At 43.0% G+C, this 19333-nt stretch overlaps 1 protein-coding gene across 1 annotated transcript; it reads left to right on the forward strand.

The window, feature by feature from the left end:
* Positions 1–332: 332 nt before the first annotated feature.
* On the forward strand, positions 333–16750 carry LOC113166682. Its single transcript, XM_033326726.1, has 5 exons — positions 333–389; positions 1237–1669; positions 1748–1846; positions 2859–3182; positions 16623–16750. Exons 1-5 carry the CDS (start codon positions 333–335, stop codon positions 16733–16735), a joined length of 1026 nt encoding a protein of 341 aa, XP_033182617.1. The 3' UTR covers positions 16736–16750.
* Positions 16751–19333: the final 2583 nt, after the last annotated feature.

Below are 19333 nucleotides of genomic sequence, written 5' to 3' on the forward strand. Positions count from 1 at the left end.
TGGACCAAAGCAAAAGAATTGAGGTGTGAAAGCGACCATCAAGAGGAGTGAAGAGATTTAACGGCACCTTTCACAGGAACATGAAGATGTTGGTGATCCTCCAGCTGGGTAAGAACTCCTTCCTCTGTGTCTGATGACCCCAGCTTTAGTGGACTCTCTGCTGTTTGTACTGATCCATGTACTGCACGACAGGCTGAGCTTTTCATTGTGTCCATCATTCAAATATAACCAACGTGCTGCAGCTAACGTTCCTTTATTAAACCTCCACAGTTTGAACAGTCATGAAAACTAGGTAATAGGATTTTTTGTTTTGTTTTTTTTACTGTTGCAAGATGGCGCCAGTCTATGTGGCCCGCGGCTTGTCTCTGCAAACTCTGTATTTGTTTATGGTGTGGTTGTCGATTTTGAGTTAAAGTCAACTCTCTATTGATGTATGACCGCCAAACACACCTAAATCTCCGACCATCTTTGAACAGATTGAACAGAAAATCTTCTGGAAACCGGTTCTCCAGTGCATAACAGAAACATGGATTAGTCCAGTGCTCTTTGGGAAAGTTTGCCACCGGGTTGCATATACAGTACAGTGGGTATTTAGTGTGTTGCCTTAGATAGGTTTCTGTGTCCATGTTGGAAGTATAAGGTGGCTGTGCTTTTTCATTTGCTGCCCCAAAATTGTGGAATGTGCTGCCTGTACATCATGCAGGCTAACTCACTTCCTGTTTTTAAAATTTATAAAACACATCATTTCTTTTTAGCTTTCTACTCAGTTTGAGATTTTAGTTTAACTGTTGTTTTATATTTGCTTTATAAATGAGATTGGATTGGAAAAACCTGGTAAAGTCTTGATCTTTTGAATGGGGTGTCTTCAAGGCCTGGAAAAATTTAGAAAAAGTCAGGGAATAATTACTATAACCGATTGAATGCTGCTTGATATAAATCAGCTGAAAACATGATGTGACGTCGGTCTGGTCTCAGTTGAGATTTGGAAACTGGATGTTTTCGTTTGGTCCCAGAGGACAAACGTGCTTCATGTGTGAAGTGGATAAAGATCAGAATAAAATACGTTGTAGTGTTTCTTCTCTTTTTTATCAAGAGCTTCAGGTTAAAGGTTTTCAGAACTAAAGTGTGCTGGAAAGGTCTGATGCAGCTCTTTGATAATGAGGTGTTGTTGGTCTTAATCTGTGGTGATGTGGTTTCAAAGCAGTCTGATCAGCTGCAGCGTCCAATCACAAACAGGACCAGGTGGATTACTCACCTGAGGATGGACCAGTACTGAGACATGAAATAAGGCTGCTGAGATGGACCCTCTCTGTCTGTGTCCTCACAGTTTCCCAGCATGCCTCAGCTGTGGTCTTGTATGAGGGGGACCACTTCCTGCTGCCCTGTGAGTTTCCCACTTTTGACGTAGACGACCCCACAGTGGTGTGGAGCCGCTACGATCTCAGTCCTTCAACCGTCCACCAGCGTCAGCAGGAAGGTGATGACCTTAAAAACCAAAACCAGCTCTACAGAGACCGAACATCGATGAGGACTGACGCTCTGGAAACTGGAGACCTGAGTCTGAACCTGACAAAACTGACACTGTCAGACAGTGGAACCTACACCTGCTCCGTCAGATCAGCTATATGGGGCGAAAGGAGAGTGACAGAGGTCCAACTGCAGGTCAAAGGTCAGTAACAAACCACAACATCTACTGTAGATACAGGTCAGAGGTCAGAGGTCATGTTGTTCTTTATGTTCTCCACAGAACGATTTCCATCCTGGGCCAAAGCTCTCCTGGTTCTCCTGGTTCTTCTTCTTGTTACTGGGGGTCTTTTAGTACATTTCCGTCAGTACTTCATGTCAGGTACGTCACTACTACTACATTACCCATAATGCTGATGGTTCCCATCTTTCCTCTTGTTGCTCCTTGACTGTGAAGACAGACTGAGAGTGAGGAACCAATTAGAACCAGGTCTGAGGTCTGGGATTATAAGAGAAGGACGGGACAGTGAGGTCCTGATACCATCAGTGCTGCTGTCTGTCCTGATGATGTTGTGGTTTGTTTTTGTCTACTTGATGATTAGTGAAATGTTTCGACCTAACAAGAAGGAAGTCCAGGTGCTATGACTCAACTTCCAGAGATCCAATCAGATAGTTCCAATTTCAAACCAGCATCAGGAACATTGTTGTTCTATTGATGGAGGTGAACAGGAGTTCCATTAGTCTGTATCATCCAGTTGGACTGAAGCAGCAGGAACTTAGGATGAACTGTGTCGGAGCTTTAACACCAGTTGTCCTCCAGTCTTCACGGGACATTTCCTCCTTTAGATCCTTTAGAAATTAATCATCAACTTCTTCAGAGCTTTTCTCTGAGCATCATTTAAAACCAGCATCAGATCCATGGGACCAGGTTTTCCTTCAACAGTCAGTCGTCAGCTGCAGACAGTGTCGTCCTGCTGCTCCAGCAGCATTTAAAGCCCCTCTGCTCTCAGAGATTTCACTGATTTACCTTGAAAAGGTTCAGAGAGTGTCAGAGAGGAGACACACACTCTTATAAGAAATGCTCTTGTGTGTCCAACAGTCCAACGTCTCCTTCTTTAATGTCTCCACTGTTCCATCCTGAGTTTGTCCCTCTCCGCTGTCTCCTCCCTCCCCCTCCTTTCATTCACTCTCTGAAATCTCAAACTGGGACAGAGCATCAGGCTGGACTCCAACGTGCTCACTGTTCATTACTGTAGTTGTGGATCAACAAATGAATGTGGTGTGAAGACAGGTCAGGAGCTGTTGACTTACTTTAAGCTGACTGGAACTAGAAAAGGTGTCTGCTGCTGCTGTCTGTCTGTCTGTCCAACTTATACTGTCGTTTGTCTTTTCAGGCCACCAGGTGGAGGTGGATTCAGGGGTGCAGTCTGTCCTGCTGCCCTGCAAAACCAAAGTTCACCTGATTAAAGACGTCAAAGTGGAGTGGATGAACAGAGACAGGAAGGTCCATGTGTATGAGAACGGCTCTGATCAGCCTGAAGAACAGGATCAGTTTTACAGAGGTCAAACAGAGATGAAGAGAAACCTGCTGAAACCTGGAGACCTCAGTCTGACCCTGAAATACCCCACAGACAGAGACAGAGGACACTTCACCTGCACCGTCTACAACAGGAAGGGAAACATCCTGATGAAGAAACATGTAGAGCTGAAGGTCAAAGGTCATTTCAGATTTTTTATGCCATGCTAAGTGTTGCTAAGATATGTAATAACCATTTAGACATGACCGTGACCTTTTTTGCTAACTTATTTTATGTTAATATTAACAATACCAAAGAAAACAGCTGTACAGTTGCTCCTTGGGACAACTTGATTAAATCCTGATCAATGCTCTATGGACAGTTTGTCAACAGTTAAGCAAGTTGAGCTCCAGTTAAAGCCGCACAGTTTCAAGTAGAAGTCTGGGAGTAGGGCTTTGAAGGATCTTTGAATTCAATTCAATTCAATTCAATTTTATTTGTATAGCGCCAATTTACAACAGAAGTTATCTCAAGGCACTTTACAGTGTAAGGTTTAAGACCTTACAGAAAATATTTATACAAAAAATTATAGAGAAAACCCAACAATCCCATTTGAGCAAGCTTTAGGCAACAGTGGAGAGGAAAAACTCCCTTTAGAGGAAGAAACCTCCAGCAGAACCAGGCTCATAGTGGGCGGCCATCTGCCTCGACCGGTTGGGGTGAGTGGAAAGAGAAGAGAGAAAAGAACAGCAGGCAATAAAGACAACAACAAGCATCAAGAACATTGGGCAGATGAACTGGATTCTGGAGCTGTACATCTCCAGACTGAGGATACCTGCAGAAAAGTACAGAGAGAGGGAAACAGAGAGGAGGAAACACAACTACAGGAGAGAGCAGACACAAAGTTAATGACATGCAATGGTAGAATTTGAATAGATAGAGGAGAAAGGAGAGAGGAGAGGAGCTCAGTTTGTCAGTAGAGGTCCCCCAGCAGACTAAGCTATATCAGCATAACTAAGAGATGGTTCAGAGTCACTTGATCCATCTCTAACTATAAGCTTTATAAAAAAGGAAAGTTTTAAGTCTAGTCTTAAATGTAGAGAGGGTGTCTGCCTCCAGAACCTGAACTGGGAGCTGGTTCCACAGGAGAGGGGCTTGATAGCTGAAGGCTCTGCCTCCCATTCTACATTTGGAAACTGTTGGAACCACAAGTAAACCTGCAGTCTGAGAACGTAGAGTTCTGCTTGGAAGATAAGGAACTATGAGGTCTTTAAGATAAGATGGAGCCTGATTATTAAGGGATTTATAAGTGAGGAGAAGAATTTTAAATTCAATTCTAGACTTAACAGGGAGCCAATGGAGAGAAGCTAACGTTGGAGAAATATGATCTCTCTTACTAATTCCAGTCAGAACTCTGGCTGGAGCATTTTGGATTAACTGGAGGCTCTTTAATGAGTTATTGGGACAAACTATTGATAATGAATTACAATAGTCCAGTCTGGAAGTAACAAATGCATGGACTAGTTTTTCAGCATCACTTTGGGACAGGATGCTCCTAATTTTAACTTTAATGTTTCTCAGGTGAAAAAAGGCAGTTCTAGAGATTTCTTTGATGTATGAAGTGAAGGAGATATCCTGATCAAAGATAACTCCGATATTTCTTACAGTATTACTTGAGGCCAGAACTAAGTCATCAATGGTGAGAATGTGATTAGACATAGTGTCTCTGAGATTTTTAGGCCCAACCAGTATAACCTCTGTCTTGTCTGGATTTAGGAGAAGGAAATTGGAGGACATCCAGGTCTTTATGTCTTTTAAGCATTCCTGAAGTTGGACTAATTGATTAGTTTCTCCTGGTTTCATAGATAAGTATAGCTGGGTATCATCTGCATAACAATGGAAATTTATAGAGTGTTTCCTAATAATATTGCCTAAAGGGGACATATATAAAGTGAAAAGAATCGGTCCAAGCTCAGATCCCTGTGGAACTCCATAGCTGACTTTGCTGTGCATGGAAGACTCATCATTAACGTGTACAAACTGAAATCTATCTGATAGATACGATTTAAACCACTCTAGTGCTGTTCCTTTGATTCCAATGACATGTTCCAGTCTGTGTAATAAAATGTTGTTATCTATAGTGTCGAATGCAGCACTAAGATCTAACATGACGAGTATAGAGAGTAGTCCATTGTCTGATGCTAATAGAAGATCATTAGTAACCTTTACCAGTGCTGTTTCTGTACTATGATGTACTCTAAATCCTGACTGGAAATCTTCATACAAGTTATTGCTACGCAGGTGGTCGTACAATTGCTTAGAAACTATCTTTTCAAGGATTTTAGAGATAAAGGGCAGATTGGATATTGGTCTATAATTCGCTAAGACCCCTGAGTCCAGAGTAGGCTTTTTGAGTAGGGGTTTGACTACAGCAACCTTAAAAGCCTGTGGTACGTAGCCTATTTGTAAAGATAGATTGATCTGATCTAATATGGACGTGCTGATCAAAGTGCTGAAAAGAAATCTGGGGTTGTTCTTATTCGCCTCTATTAATAAGGAGTAATATGAGGTTCTAGCTTTACGGAGGATTTTTTTATATATTATTTAACTGTCTTTCCAGGCTAGGCAATATTCATCTAAATTGGTGGAACGCCACCTCCTTTCCAGCTTACGTGATTTCTGCTTTAAGCTACGGATTTGTGAATTGTACCATGGAACTAACTTCCTCTGACTCACTAGTTTCTTTTTCAGAGGAGCAACAGTATCAAGTATTGTTCCAAGTGAAGCAGCAGTACTATTAACAAGATAGTCCACTTGTGCTGGAGTAACATTGAAATAACTGCCTTCCTCTGTGTTGGTACATGGCTCTGAAATAAAAGATGGAATCAGTTCTTAAATTTGTCAACAGCATTTTCACATAAACATCTACTGTAGAGAATCTTATCTGTAGGTTTAGTAAAGTCTGGTACTGTAAATTCAAATGTAATTAAGAAATGGTCAGATAAAAGAGGGTTTTGGGGAAAAACTATTAACTGATCAACTTCCACACCGTATGTCAGAATAAGATCAAGGGTGTGATTAAAACAGTGAGTGGGTTTATTTACATTTAGAGTCTAATAGTGAATTAAAGTCAGTGTTGAGGCAGTTATCATCAACATCTACATGGATATTAAAGTCACCCACTATAATGACTTTATCTGCACTAAGAACTAAATCAGATAGAAACTCTGAGAATTCAGTTAAAAACTCAGAGTAAGGGACAGGAGGACGGTACACAAGAACAAACAGGACTGGTTTTTGATTTTTCCAGTTAGGATCAGAGAGGCTAAGAGTGAGGCTCTCAAATGAATTCAAACTATGTTTAGGTCTGGGGTTGATTAACAAACTGGAGTGGAAGATTGCTGCTACTCCTCCACCCTGACCTGTGCTTCTAGGAACATGATAATTAACATGACTTGAGGGGGTCGACTCATTCAGAGAGACATATTCATCCTGCTGCAGCCAGGTTTCAGTAAGACAGAATAAGTCTATTTGATGGTCAGTTATCAAATCATTTACTAACAGGGATTTAGACGAGAGAGATCTGATATTTAACAGTCCACATTTGATTGTTGTCTTGTTATTTTCTTCTTTATTTTTTATTAGGTTCTTATGAATAACTCCTCTTGTGTTAGTTTTAGATATAAATAATTTAGGTACTCGGGGAGCAGACACTGTCTCTATGGGGTTATAGTAGTTTTTGGGGGGTGACGGCTGTAAGGAAGCTGCAGAGAGGTGTGTAAGACTGCGTCTCTGCGTCCTGGGCTCCACTCTGACTTGTCAGGGTTTAGGTCGTCTAATAAACTCTGTCATATTCCTAGAGAGTTGAGACGCACCATCTAAAGTGGGATGGATGCCGTCTCTTCTAATCAGCCCAGGTTTTCTCCAAAACGTTTTCCAATTGTCTATGTAGCCCACGTTGTTAGCGGGACACCACTTAGACAGCCAGCAGTTGAATGACGTCATGCGGCTAAACATGTCGTCACTGGTCAGATTGGGAAGGGGTCCAGAGAAAACTACGGAGTCCGACAATCAGTTTATAATGAATCAGTTTCGTTGCATCTTTCTTTTACTTAGCAATCAACATTCTTCTGATTTTATTTTGCTGCTGTCAACATGTTACATCATCAACGAAGATTATTGAGCATGTCCCAGATTAAGCCATGACACCACCTTCACCGTGTTTCAGATGAGCTTGTATGTCCGGGATCACGGGCAGATTGACTGATCTCTGTTACTCAATGCACCGGTAGTTTATTTTGTCTTCAGGACTTTCATAATGGTTGAACTGGCTGTGGCCAATGTGTGTCCAGTGGCAATGATTGTTTTTCCATCTTCTCTCAGTTTCACAATAGACAGCTCTCTGGTTTTCATGTTGGTTATGCCTAACTAAATAATAATGCAGTCTGAACAGGCAAAACCCAAATCTGAAATTGAGCTATTCGAGTGTTATTTATTGTTTAAACAGTCAATGTAACAGAACACACCAGGGCAACAAAACTCACCTGTCCGTCACGTGTTCCAACTGACTGAATAGTAGTGGTAAGATCATCATGTGGAGACCAGGGTTCAAATCCTGGCTTTGTCATACCTCCAGTAGGGTTCCTTGAGCAAACCTCCATATTCTTACCCTGCCACCCTTATCTCACTTTTGAGTCTGATAAATGACTAAATTTAAATGTTCCAATATTTTTATTCACATAGCATGGTAAAGAAGACAGGTTGTGTCTAAGTCCTCCACCTCTGTTGAGAGAGGGAGTGTTGATTTGCACATGCAGGGCTTCCCTCGCCCCTCTCTTAAACCACTTGTTCTCTTGGTCCAATATCTGAATGTCACAGTCCTTAAATGAGTGTCCTTTATCCTTAAGATGAAGGTACACAGCTGATTCAGGACCTGAGGTGTTACTCCTCCTATGTAGAGGCTGTTTGGTTTCTCCAATGTACAGTTCAGAACATTCTTCACTGCATTGGACCGCATACACTATATTGTTTATCTTGTGTTTTGGAGTCCGGTCTTTGGGATGGACAGGTTTCTGTCTAAGTGTGTTGGTGGGTTTGAAGTAGACAGGTATGTTGTGTTTCAGCTTCTCTGAAACCCCAGCCATGTAAGGTATGACCAGGTTTTTGCGTTGGACCTGGGACTACAACTGTTCCCTTGGTCTTTTCCTGGAAAAGGGTGCTGCCTGGTTGAAGGCTCACTTGGGGTCTACAGGTCTTAGAGCTGTCTTCAGATACCTGTCTTGCTTCTTTTGGGCTTCTGTGGAGGTGAGGGTGTTGGTTTTTTTTTTTTCACTCTATGGTTCAGGGTCCTGGTGACTCATAGTTTGTGTTGTAGTGGGTGGTGTGAGTCAAACAAAATTGTGGTTGGGTTTTCTGTAAATCTCTATTTATAGTCTGCTGTCTGTCCCAGTGATGACTGCCCAGTTCAGGAAGGCTAAACAGTTATCTTTAGTGTCCTCCCTGGTAACTTTGATATTAGTGTCCACTGAGTTCATCTGAATCAGTGGGTTGGTGTCATCCCGAGGAAGGTGTCAGAGAGGGATGTCTGCAAAGACAGAAACTTCAGATGTGCGATTCAACTTCTCCTAGAACCTTTTGACCAATTCAAAATCATTCATTCAGTTGATTTGGAATAAAACTACCTCATTGTTGACCTTCCATGATAATTTTATTAACAAATTACCACAAACACTACTTAGCAAAATAATCGATAGATGCTATACATCTATCTTACAAAAAATGTATCCTCTAAATTCTGTTTAACTACATGTAGGTACATCATGGTGTTTACGGATGTTTCAAATAATCTATTACAGTCTCAGAGTTTGACTTTGAAATTATTCAATTCAATTCAGTTTTATTTGTTCATTCAATTATATAGCAGAACCAGGCTCATAGTGGGCGGCCATCTGCCTCGACCGGTCGGGGTGAGTGGAGAGAGAAGAGAGAAAAGAACAGCAGGCAATAAGACAACAACAAGCAGCAAGAACATTGGGCAGGTCAACTGGATTCTGGAGATGTACAGCTCCAGGCCGAGGATACCTGCAGAAAAGTACAGAGAGAGGGAGACAGAGAGGAGGAAACACAACTACAGGAGAGAGAAGACACAAAGTTAATGACATGAAATGGTAGAATTAGAATGTATAGAGGAGAAAGGAGGGAGGAGAGGAGCTCAGTGTATCCAGTGATCCTACAAAGCAGCTCTGACACAAATGTAGAAGTGAGCTGAGTGAATACAGCTCCACAAACAATGAGACATTGACTTGATGCAGGTTTCTGTGGATCCATGTGTTTAAATGCTGTGTTAACTAAGATTCATTTGCACAACACAGATGCTGATGTGATGCCCACAACTGTGTGATCACATTGATGTGAATAGGAATAGATGATGTAGTGTTTTCTTCGTTAAAGACCTATTTACCTACAAAGGGTTAAGTGGTATAGTGTCTACGCAATTTAGTAGTTTACGACAGGTGACTGGTTTACGGCAAAGGTCGCAGCCTCTAGCGTGTCTCGCGCCGTCTTTCCTCATAATGGTGGAGAGCTCAGCGGAGGAAAGCCACGTCTCCCTGTCTCACTAATTCTTTCCTGTATTACAGGATATATATAGCTGCTTACAGGTGCTGCAACCTGGTACCTGTAACAGTTTTTTGGGGGCTCGTCCGGGATCACTTCTGCCATGTGGTTGGAAGCTGATCGAGTTATTTCACACCAGTGCAACAAAAGTCACTAGCCATCGGTGACCTGGCAACCAGAAAGCATCATCCAGTGACATCAGTTTTCCTGACTACTGATGAAGAATCGTCATTCCTGCATACAGCAGGGAAGTGCTTCAAGAAATGCTTAAGTGACAATGTTCAGCTGCATAATCTGCTACACCGGATGAAGAGGCTGCGTTTATGCTCTGTGTGTCACATATGAAAAAGACGACTTAGGACTGAGACTGAATAAGAATCCAGGACTTTGGGATCGAGGACGAGGAACGGGGAGGCAGTTATGGCAGCAGATGGTGAAAGGAAAAGCTTGGTGTGGACCATCAAGAAAGATCTACTCACCCTACGCGCTGATGAACTGTTCCAGATTGCCAAGTCAGTGGGTCCAGTGCCAGGATTGGACAAATCTCGCCTCATGATAGGAGATGAGGACGGTTGTTTTGAGTGCATCAGCAGTTTCATGTGCAGTAAGGTAGAATCTGAGGATTCAGGTATGGCACACTTACTAGAGTTAGAGGATGTCTTAGACACAGTCATAAAGAGTCATGTTTCTGGTATGCAATTTAACAATGATGGTGAAGATGATATTGCTGAAGCAGGTAACGTAGTGGTGATATTAATGGGGCTGTAACTAGTGATAGTGAAGTTACTGAAGTTGTCACGGACAGTGTGAGTCACCACGCAGTCGCTACACCCACTAGCTCCCATGATGCAGACCTGCAGAAACTATTCACTAGCTACGAAGAGCTTAGTAAGAAAATTATGCAGTATGTGCCCACACCCACTCCTGTGACTGTACCTCAGTCACCCGTAAGTAAACAGATGGTGACACAAAATAGTAAGACATCTGCCAGTAGAGGTTTAACTGAACACTCACATATGACACCTGACAAAGTGGTCTCCCTAAGAGATCTTTCATACCTCCATCGGAGAGAGTTCAAGATTCAAGGGGGTCAGATTGGAGATCTGGCAGCAGACATCAGTTATGACAGCGTTTGCCAGCAGATTGATGAAGGCTTAAAGGAACAGTTCAGTGATGCAGAGATTGTAAGAGCGGTCCTCAGGGTAATCAGACCAGGAAGTTTCATAGACATGTTAATGGATAAGGATGATTTAACAGTAGAGGAACTAAAAGGCTTTCTTCACTCGCACTTAGAAGAACAAAGTAATACAGAACTATTCCAAGAACTGATGTGCACTAAACAAAAGGAGAATGAGACTCCTCAGCAGTTCTTATATCGCGTCATAGGACTTAAACAAAAGATTATGCTGGCTTCAAAACATAGCAGCGTAGATGTCAGATACAGTGCAAGTACAGTCCAAGATGTTTTTCTCCACACTGTGCATCAAGGCTTAGGACACAAGCATGATGACATTCGTCGAGAGCTCAAACCACTGCTTGCTGACAACCAAGTGACTGACGAGGCAATCCTGAAACAGATTAAAAAGATATTGAGTGATGAAGAGGAAAGACAAAGGCGGTTGGGTCTAACTCCCCGCCAGAAACATTCAAATGTGCACAGTGCCCAACTCGAAGTTAATGCTACTTAGTTCCCTGGTGTTAAAGAGGAAGGGTCAGCAAAGAAACCTAAAACAGATATGATCCAGCAGTTAACAGAGAAAGTTGAAAAACTTACAAACATGGTTGAGCTTATGAAGCAGTCGCTACGGACTCAGATGTCTGAACAAGGCAGCCTTACCTTTAAAGGGAAAGTAGATCACAGGAGAGGGAAACCCTACGGCTGTGATAAGTGTGTGGAGCAGAACGGTCCTGAATGTTCCCATTGTTTCTACTGCGGTGAAGAAGGGCACAGAGCTGTAGGCTGTTTAAAGAAACCCACGCGTCAGGGAAACTTGAGCTGGTCGCTGTCAGGGGACAAACAGTGACCAGGTCTCAAACGCAGTCCCACAACAAGACACGTCCTTCTGGTGGACTTGACAGAGGAAGCATGAACACACCAAAGAAAGACAAACTATCAGAAGACAAGAGACAGAAACAACCAAACCAGATATGTAATGCAACCTCCCATGATTTCACTAATCGGAAAAGTGAATGTGTAGCTAAGCTAATAGGAAGAAAAGCTCTAACCCAGTGTAACCTTAATGGATTAGCAGTCAGTGCTTTGCTAGACACGGGAGCCCAAGTGAGCATGATTGATAGAGACTGGAAAAACAAGTACCTACCAGACTCCAGTGTTATGTCACTAAACGAAATAATTGACAATGAAGACGAGTTAAGAATCTATGCGGTGAATGGTGAGACTCTTCCATTTGATGGTTGGGTTGAAATTAAAGTCAACTTGATAGGGAATGAGGACCCGAACCTTTCAGTAACCGTACCTTTTCTTATTAGCAGTTGTGCATTGGAGAGGCCACTGCTAGGTTTCAATGTACTGGAAGAAGTGGTTCGAGAACAACCTGAAAGACTGATTCCAATTATTACCAGCCTGCTCTGTAATGCCATGTCCATACCATCAGAAAAGGCAGAGCTCCTGGTGAACTTCATCCAGACTGATAAGCCCTGTGTGCAGAGCGGACGCCTGTGGACAGGTAGGCATGACACTGTCATCCCAGCGGGTCAGGTAGCCTGGATTAAGTGCCAAATCCCAGCCATAATGGACCCGTCACACTCTGTCTTCCTTTTTGAGCCTGATGACGGCAATGTGCGACTAGAGGAGCTGGATGTTGGTGAAGGCTTACTTGAGGTGCAAAACAAAGAGAGACCATATGTATCTGTGCCTGTGGGGAATAACACAAAACACACACTCACCTTACCAAGGAAGACATCCATTGGTAGCCTCCATTATGTGGATAAAGTGATTGCAACAGACCCACCTGAAACACTCAAACCCACAGTAACTATCAAAAGTGTTGCTTCGACATCTGATGGTGCCAGCCCAGCGCAATGGCAACCTCCTGTCGATCTCAGCCACCTTGATGCTGGACAAAGAGAAAAAGTTAGCAGTATGCTGTGTGAGGAGGCTGGAGCTTTTGCACGTGACAGTGGTGACATCGGATGCATACCCAGCCTGCAGATGTCAGTCACCCTTAAAGATGAGATTCCTGTCCAGAAGGCATACTCCTCAGTCCCAAAGCCACTGTTTAAAGAGGTAAAAGACTACATAACAGAACTGTTAGTGAAAGGCTGGATAGTTAAATCCAAGTCCTCATATGCAGCTCCTGTTGTCTGTGTCAGGAAGAAAGACGGCAGCCTTCGGCTGTGCATTGACTATCGCCTGCTGAACAAAAAGACTGTCCCTGATCGACACCCCTTGCCCAGAATACTAGACCTGACAGACACATTGGGTGGCCAGACCTGGTTTAGTGTCCTGGACCAGGGAAAAGCCTACCATCAAGGCTTCATCGCTGACGGTTCTCGCCACCTCACTGCCTTCATCACTCCTTGGGGACTCTATGAGTGGGTACGCATCCCATTTGGACTCTCAAATGCCCCTGCAGCGTTTCAGCGAAGCATGGAGCAGATGTTAGGGCCCCTCAGAGACGAATGCTGCACTCCATACCTTGATGATGTCCTTTGCTATTCGAAAACATTTGACGAGCATGTTGAGGCTGTTTGTAAAGTCCTCCAGGCTCTTCAGAGACATGGGGTAAAACTGAGACCTGAAAAATGCGAACTTTTCAGACGAGAAGTCAGGTACGTGGGTCGCATTGTTTCGGCTGAAGGTGTCAAAATCGACCCACGTGACCTTGAAGCTGCGAAGACACTGGCAAGTAAGACACCTCAGACCGTTGGTGATGTGAGGAAGTTGACTGGATTTCTGGGTTACTACCGCTCATACATCCAAGATTTTTCCCGGATTGCAAAACCAATTTATGAGCTGCTTCAAACCAAGCCAGGGAGGGCCCAGTCTGGTACGCCTGGAAAAAGAAACAAATGCCCACAGCTACCTTCCAAAGAGCCTATTGACTGGTCCATTGAGCATCAGGGAGCCCTTGAACAACTGGTGACGCTTCTTACAAACCCACCTGTACTGGCATATCCAGACTTTAACCTCCCCTTCACTTTACATACTGATGCATCAGACCAGGGCTTAGGAGCTGTCCTTTATCACAGTCAGAAGGGCAAGTTGAGAGTTATTGGATACGGATCGAGAACATTGACGCCTGCTGAGCGTAATTACCATCTGCATAGTGGAAAGCTTGAGTTTCTTGCATTGAAATGGGCTGTGTGTGACAAGTTCCGCGATTACCTGTACTATGCCCCGCACTTTACCATTTACACTGACAACAACCCATTAACCTACATCATGAGTACAGCAAAGCTAAACGCAGTGGGTCATCGGTGGGTTGGGGAACTCTCAGATTTCAGATTTGATGTGAAGTACAGACCTGGAAAGTCAAATGTGGATGCAGACACCCTATCCCGTCTTCCCTTGGATATGGAGAAATATGGGGTGACTTGCACTGAGGAGTTTTCAGACGAGGCGGTTCGAGCGATGTGGGATGGGAGCCACGAAGAACAAGAGTGGAAGAACAGCAGCTGAACGGATATTTAATGATTTCATACCCAGATTTGGATATCCTGCAAAACTGCATCACGACCAGGGTTGTGAATTTGAGAATGACCTGTTTCGGAAATTACAACATTTGTCTGGAGTTGGCCGTTCAAGGACATCGCCCTACCACCCACAAGGCAACCCAGCAGAGCGGTTGAACCGCACCATACTCCAGATGTTGAGGACATTAACTAAAAGTGAGAAAATGCGGTGGAAGGACCACCTCCCGCATGTGATACAGGCATACAACTGTACCCGACACGAATCTACTGGCTATTCACCATTCTTCCTCCTTTATGGCCGTTACCCACGACTCCCAGTCGACTTGTTGTTTGGGTTAAGCGATGAGAAGGAATCATATTCACCTAAAGGATATGCAGAGAAATGGGCTGAAAGAATGTCAGAAGCATACAGGATTGCAAGTGAGAACAGCAGGAAGTCCAGTGCAAGAGGGAAAGTAACATACGACAAGAAAGCAAAAGGTGTTGTGTTACAACCTGGAGACAGAGTGCTGGTCAGAAACCTCAGTGAACGTGGAGGACCAGGCAAGTTAAGATCATACTGGGAGAAGACTATTTATATAGTCAAGGAACGGGTCGCAGAGAGTCCAGTGTATGTTGTCTGTCCAGAAAAGGGAGATAAGAAAAAGAACAGGACACTGTACCGAAATCTTCTACTGTTGGTGAATGACCTACCTGTAGAAGTCACTCCACCTCATAACAACCCCACTGCTGAAACAAAAGCATGCAACAGACTGAGAAGAAAGAAAGAAACTGATATGCAAAATCAAGCAGACGCCAGTGAAAACTCTGAACAAGAATCAGATGATGACTGCAGCTCAGGCTACTGGTTGAGGATTCCAGTAGGAAGAACTGAGGAAAGAACAAATACAGACCAAGGACAAGATGCTGAGTATCAGAGGGAGTTAATCCCAGGATCTGTGAAAGAAACTGTAAAGAGGACAATGAATGTTCATCTGTCCCAAAACTGATCGGAAAGGAAAGAAACACAAGTCCTGAAGACTTACCAGATCCTGTCATGTTACCTGAAGTAGATAGACATGAGTATCCACCTGTCTTATCACATACACCTCTGTATGAGGAGGCCCACGATACTAATGTAGATCCCTGTGTTACCAGCTGTGAGGGAGATGATATTAATGAGGATGTAAACAGTGACCCAGACAATAGACCCCAGACTCTGCCTGTAGAGTACAGCCACACCGAGGTTCGAAGGTCAGCTCGTGATAGAAGACCACGGCAGTTTCTTACGTATGAGTCACTGTGTGAACCATCAGTTCAGTCATATGTTACAGTTAACGCAGCAGCCAAACACATCACTCCGTACATACCAACTGCAAGTGCACCTCATTCCACTTATTTCATACCATCCATCACATCTACTTCTGTACCACACCCACATCCTATGTTTTGCACACTAACACCTTATGTACCATATGCTTATCTTGCAACCAACACTCCATCCACATACATTCCATCCACTATTCCTGTTTGCTAAAGAGTGATTTAAGGATCAGAGAGTTTTGGTATAAGGTTAAAAGTGAAATGTGTTTAGAGGTTTAGAGAAATGTCAGGAGCCATTTTTATTTTGTCAGGGAGCGTGTGATGCCCACAACTGTGTGATCACATTGATGTGAATAGGAATAGATGATGTAGTGTTTTCTTCGGTAAAGACCTATTTACCTACAAAGGGTTAAGTGGTATAGTGTCTACGCAATTTAGTAGTTTACGACAGGTGACTGTGGTTTACGGCAAAGGTCGCAGCCTCTAGCGTGTCTCGCGCCGTCTTTCCTCATAATGGCGGAGAGCTCAGCGGAGGAAAGCCACGTCTCCCTGTCTCACTAATTCTTTCCTGTATTACAGGACATATATAGCTGCTTACAGGTGCTGCAACCTGGTACCTGTAACACTGACAGAAGTTTAGCGGCTGGTTAGTGTAGTGGTAACATCACCACCTCCCATGTGGGAGACTGGTGTTCAAATTCCAGCTGTGGCCTACCACCAGTAGGGGTCTTTAGGTAAGACCCCCTCATGCTGTCCTGCCTACCCTTGTAAGTTACTTTGGATAAAAGCGTCTGATAAACGACTAAATGTAAATGTAAGTTTGAAATGTTCCAAGAAAACCAGCAGACAGCAGGTCGACAGTGAGATGAGACATGGACCAATCATCAAGACTCTGATCATCTTCAACAAACCTGGTTTTAGTTTCTAGGTTTCTGTCCCCTGTGACCTTCTGGTCTGATCTGGTTCTGTCCTTCAGGTTTCTCTCCAACTTTGTCCTCATTCAGTAAAGTGATTAAAAACTGCTGCTGCTGTCTGTCCAGCTGATGTTGTGGTTTGTTGTCCTCTCAGTCTGTCAGGTGGAGGTGGAGGAGGGAGTGGAGTCAGTCCAGCTGCCCTTCAGGACCACAGGGGACCTGCCTGAGGACGCTACAGTGTGTTGGAGACTATATGACCTTGACTAAACATTTATCGTCCATAAATATCAGAACGGCTCTGATCAGCCTGAAGACCAGAACCAGTTTTACAGAGACAGAACAGAGATGAAGAGAAACCTGCTGAGAACTGGAGACTTCAGTCTGATCCTGAAGAACCCAAAAGTCAGAGACACAGGAGAATATGAATGTCTGGAAAGATCTAAAAATCATCAGAGCAAAAACAGTGGTTGAAGGTCAGATATGTCTTTTTGTGTCTCTCTCTCTCTCTCTTTCTCTAACTGTCTCTCTCTCTCTAACCGTCTCTCTCTCCTCTACAGACAGAATTCAGGACACAGATCAAACAGTGGACATCAGGAACAGAAGCAGCTCCACTGATCCAACTCCCCTGATTGATGCTGATCAATCAGTTTGATCGGTCTGTTGATCGATCTTTGATTATTGATCTGATCGGACTTTGGATCAGAGACAAACTGGAGGTTTGGAGGTTGCTTCAGGATGTGAAGAAGCGTCCTCCTGTCTTCATCCATCGTATATACTAAACACAACATTTGTGTAAATTAATCTTCTGGGTTATTGGAGTTACCTTTTGTTATTTCTTCATCATCATTACTGTAGAATTGGTACCTCCCTAATTCTACAGTATAATATTTATATTATTTACTAATAAAATGATCAAATTATTATTTTTCTAACATATAGTTAGTCAAGTAATGTTGAAAACTGAAGAAGTAATCCAATGTGGTTCTTATCTACTTTTTAAATGTTAAGGTGTTAAAACACCTCTTTGAATATTATATAAGAAAGTCAGAAGCAACTGACTTAATGTGTTTTTTTTTTTCATTTTCATGTTAATGTTGTTTATGAATTTATCTGAACTGATTGTTTTAGAATGTGCTCATAAATGCAATTATATAATTAGAAAATTAAATTTAATTAATTTATTTGCCTGCTGTTCTTTATTAAGGAACACCTTCTCACCCTCAGATCCACTAATACATGTTGCTTTCAAAGACAGGTGGACAACGTGGACATTTCAGCTTTTCGGTTTTTCTAAAGAGATAAAATTCTATCTTCTAATTTTCACTTGACATGGTAATGTCAAGTGAAAATGCCTGTGGTTTATGGAATTTGTTAGACGAAATCAGCTGCCTTTTGGCTGAAGAACTGTGACCCAGATTGCACTTTTCACCTCGTCATCAAGGCGTCAAACTCCTAGTGCTGATACGATGGTATTGGTCGAGTTCCCGTGTGCATTCACTGAGTAATGTTCATTTCTTTATCCATGCTTATTGTAAGAGATGCTGTCGCAAGCAAAGAGAGTCAAAAATCAGTCAAAAAAGAAAGTATGTAGACTAGTAAAATATCAGCTAGATAGAAGATTAGAAGTAATTATAATGGTGAGTGTGAGTATTTCCCATGGTTTTGCACACAGTGAGGTAATTATTGCACGTTATTCACATTCAGTATTTGTCAGTCTTGCTGTTGTAAAAACGTCTTCTTTGTTCAGCCTGGAAACTATGGTTGTTGTGTTATTCCTGCAGTTTGAGACTGACTGGAATCCCTGCCACATACTGCATGTGCTGTTGTCTCTGTAGTAACTCAGGGTTTTAGGACTATTTGTAGCTCTGATGGACTTCAGTAGCCTTTACCAGGCTCTCCTGTACTCCACTCCACCCTGACTTGAAGGCTTCCTGCCTTTTCCTGAGTTTCTGTTTTATGTCCATGTTAAACCAGGTTTTTGATTGGGAAAGACACACACCGTTCTGGGTGGGGCACAGATGGACGTGAACCAGCTCAACCAACAAGTTGGTGTGCCCCCCAGAGTTGAAATCCTAGATGATATATGATATGAATCATGTAACGCTGGTGTGTGAAGGTTTGGGAACACCTACTCACCCTCAGATCCACTAATGCATGCTGCTCTTAAAATCCCTCACTGCAAATGAAATCTGAAATACTAATACATATTAAATCTTCATCTAGCCAATTAAAAACAACTACCATGGTCACATTATTTGACCATCCAATGAATTTAATCACAAGTTTGACCTTAAAGTTAGGTAGAGGTGTCAAGAAGCCGGTTCTAATGTGGAGATTTTCTTGGCGGTAAGCAAACTTAGCTCTGCTGCTAAAAGCAATATGTTAAATGCAAATGGATATCAGAAAGTGCTTATGGAAAGAGTCGTCATCTGGGATAGGCAGTGACTGCCAAGCTCAGGCTAATGATTCAGTTAACAGTAACTCAGTTACTGCTCCTGATCATGAACCAGCTAAACTGCAGCGATGGAGGTAACACTAGCGAAAACAGTCAATACTGGACCTACGTTTAGGATGACAGTAACAAAACTACAAATAAAAGCTAAAGGTACACTGTACTATTCCGTCTCTATACAGTGATCACATGCAATTGTCAATTGATGTTCTACTGTCCTCTGCTGGACTGAGACCACATCACAACCTGATCCAAAACCGACTGCACCTAACTAACTTAACTGTTCAGAATTCATCCTGCAGCACGACAACAAGTCCACGCGTCCAGCCAGAGTCTCAAATACCTGAAGAACAAGGAGTCCTGCAGCAGATGGTCTGGGACCACACGAAGACACAGAACCACTGAGTCCAGCT

This window comes from Anabas testudineus, chromosome 18 (assembly GCF_900324465.2).
Source record: "Anabas testudineus chromosome 18, fAnaTes1.2, whole genome shotgun sequence".
NCBI lineage: Eukaryota > Metazoa > Chordata > Actinopteri > Anabantiformes > Anabantidae > Anabas > Anabas testudineus.

Bases quoted from the DNA above. Each gene is read 5' to 3' on its own strand.
- LOC113166682 (XM_033326726.1), top strand. From the start codon at position 333: ATGGCGCCAGTCTATGTGGCCCGCGGCTTGTCTCTGCAAACTCTGTAT. The intron at 1,670-1,747 runs GTCAGTAACAAA...TGTTCTCCACAG, and splicing joins GGTCCAACTGCAGGTCAAAG to AACGATTTCCATCCTGGGCC. The intron at 3,183-16,622 runs GTCATTTCAGAT...TTGTCCTCTCAG, and splicing joins TGTAGAGCTGAAGGTCAAAG to TCTGTCAGGTGGAGGTGGAG.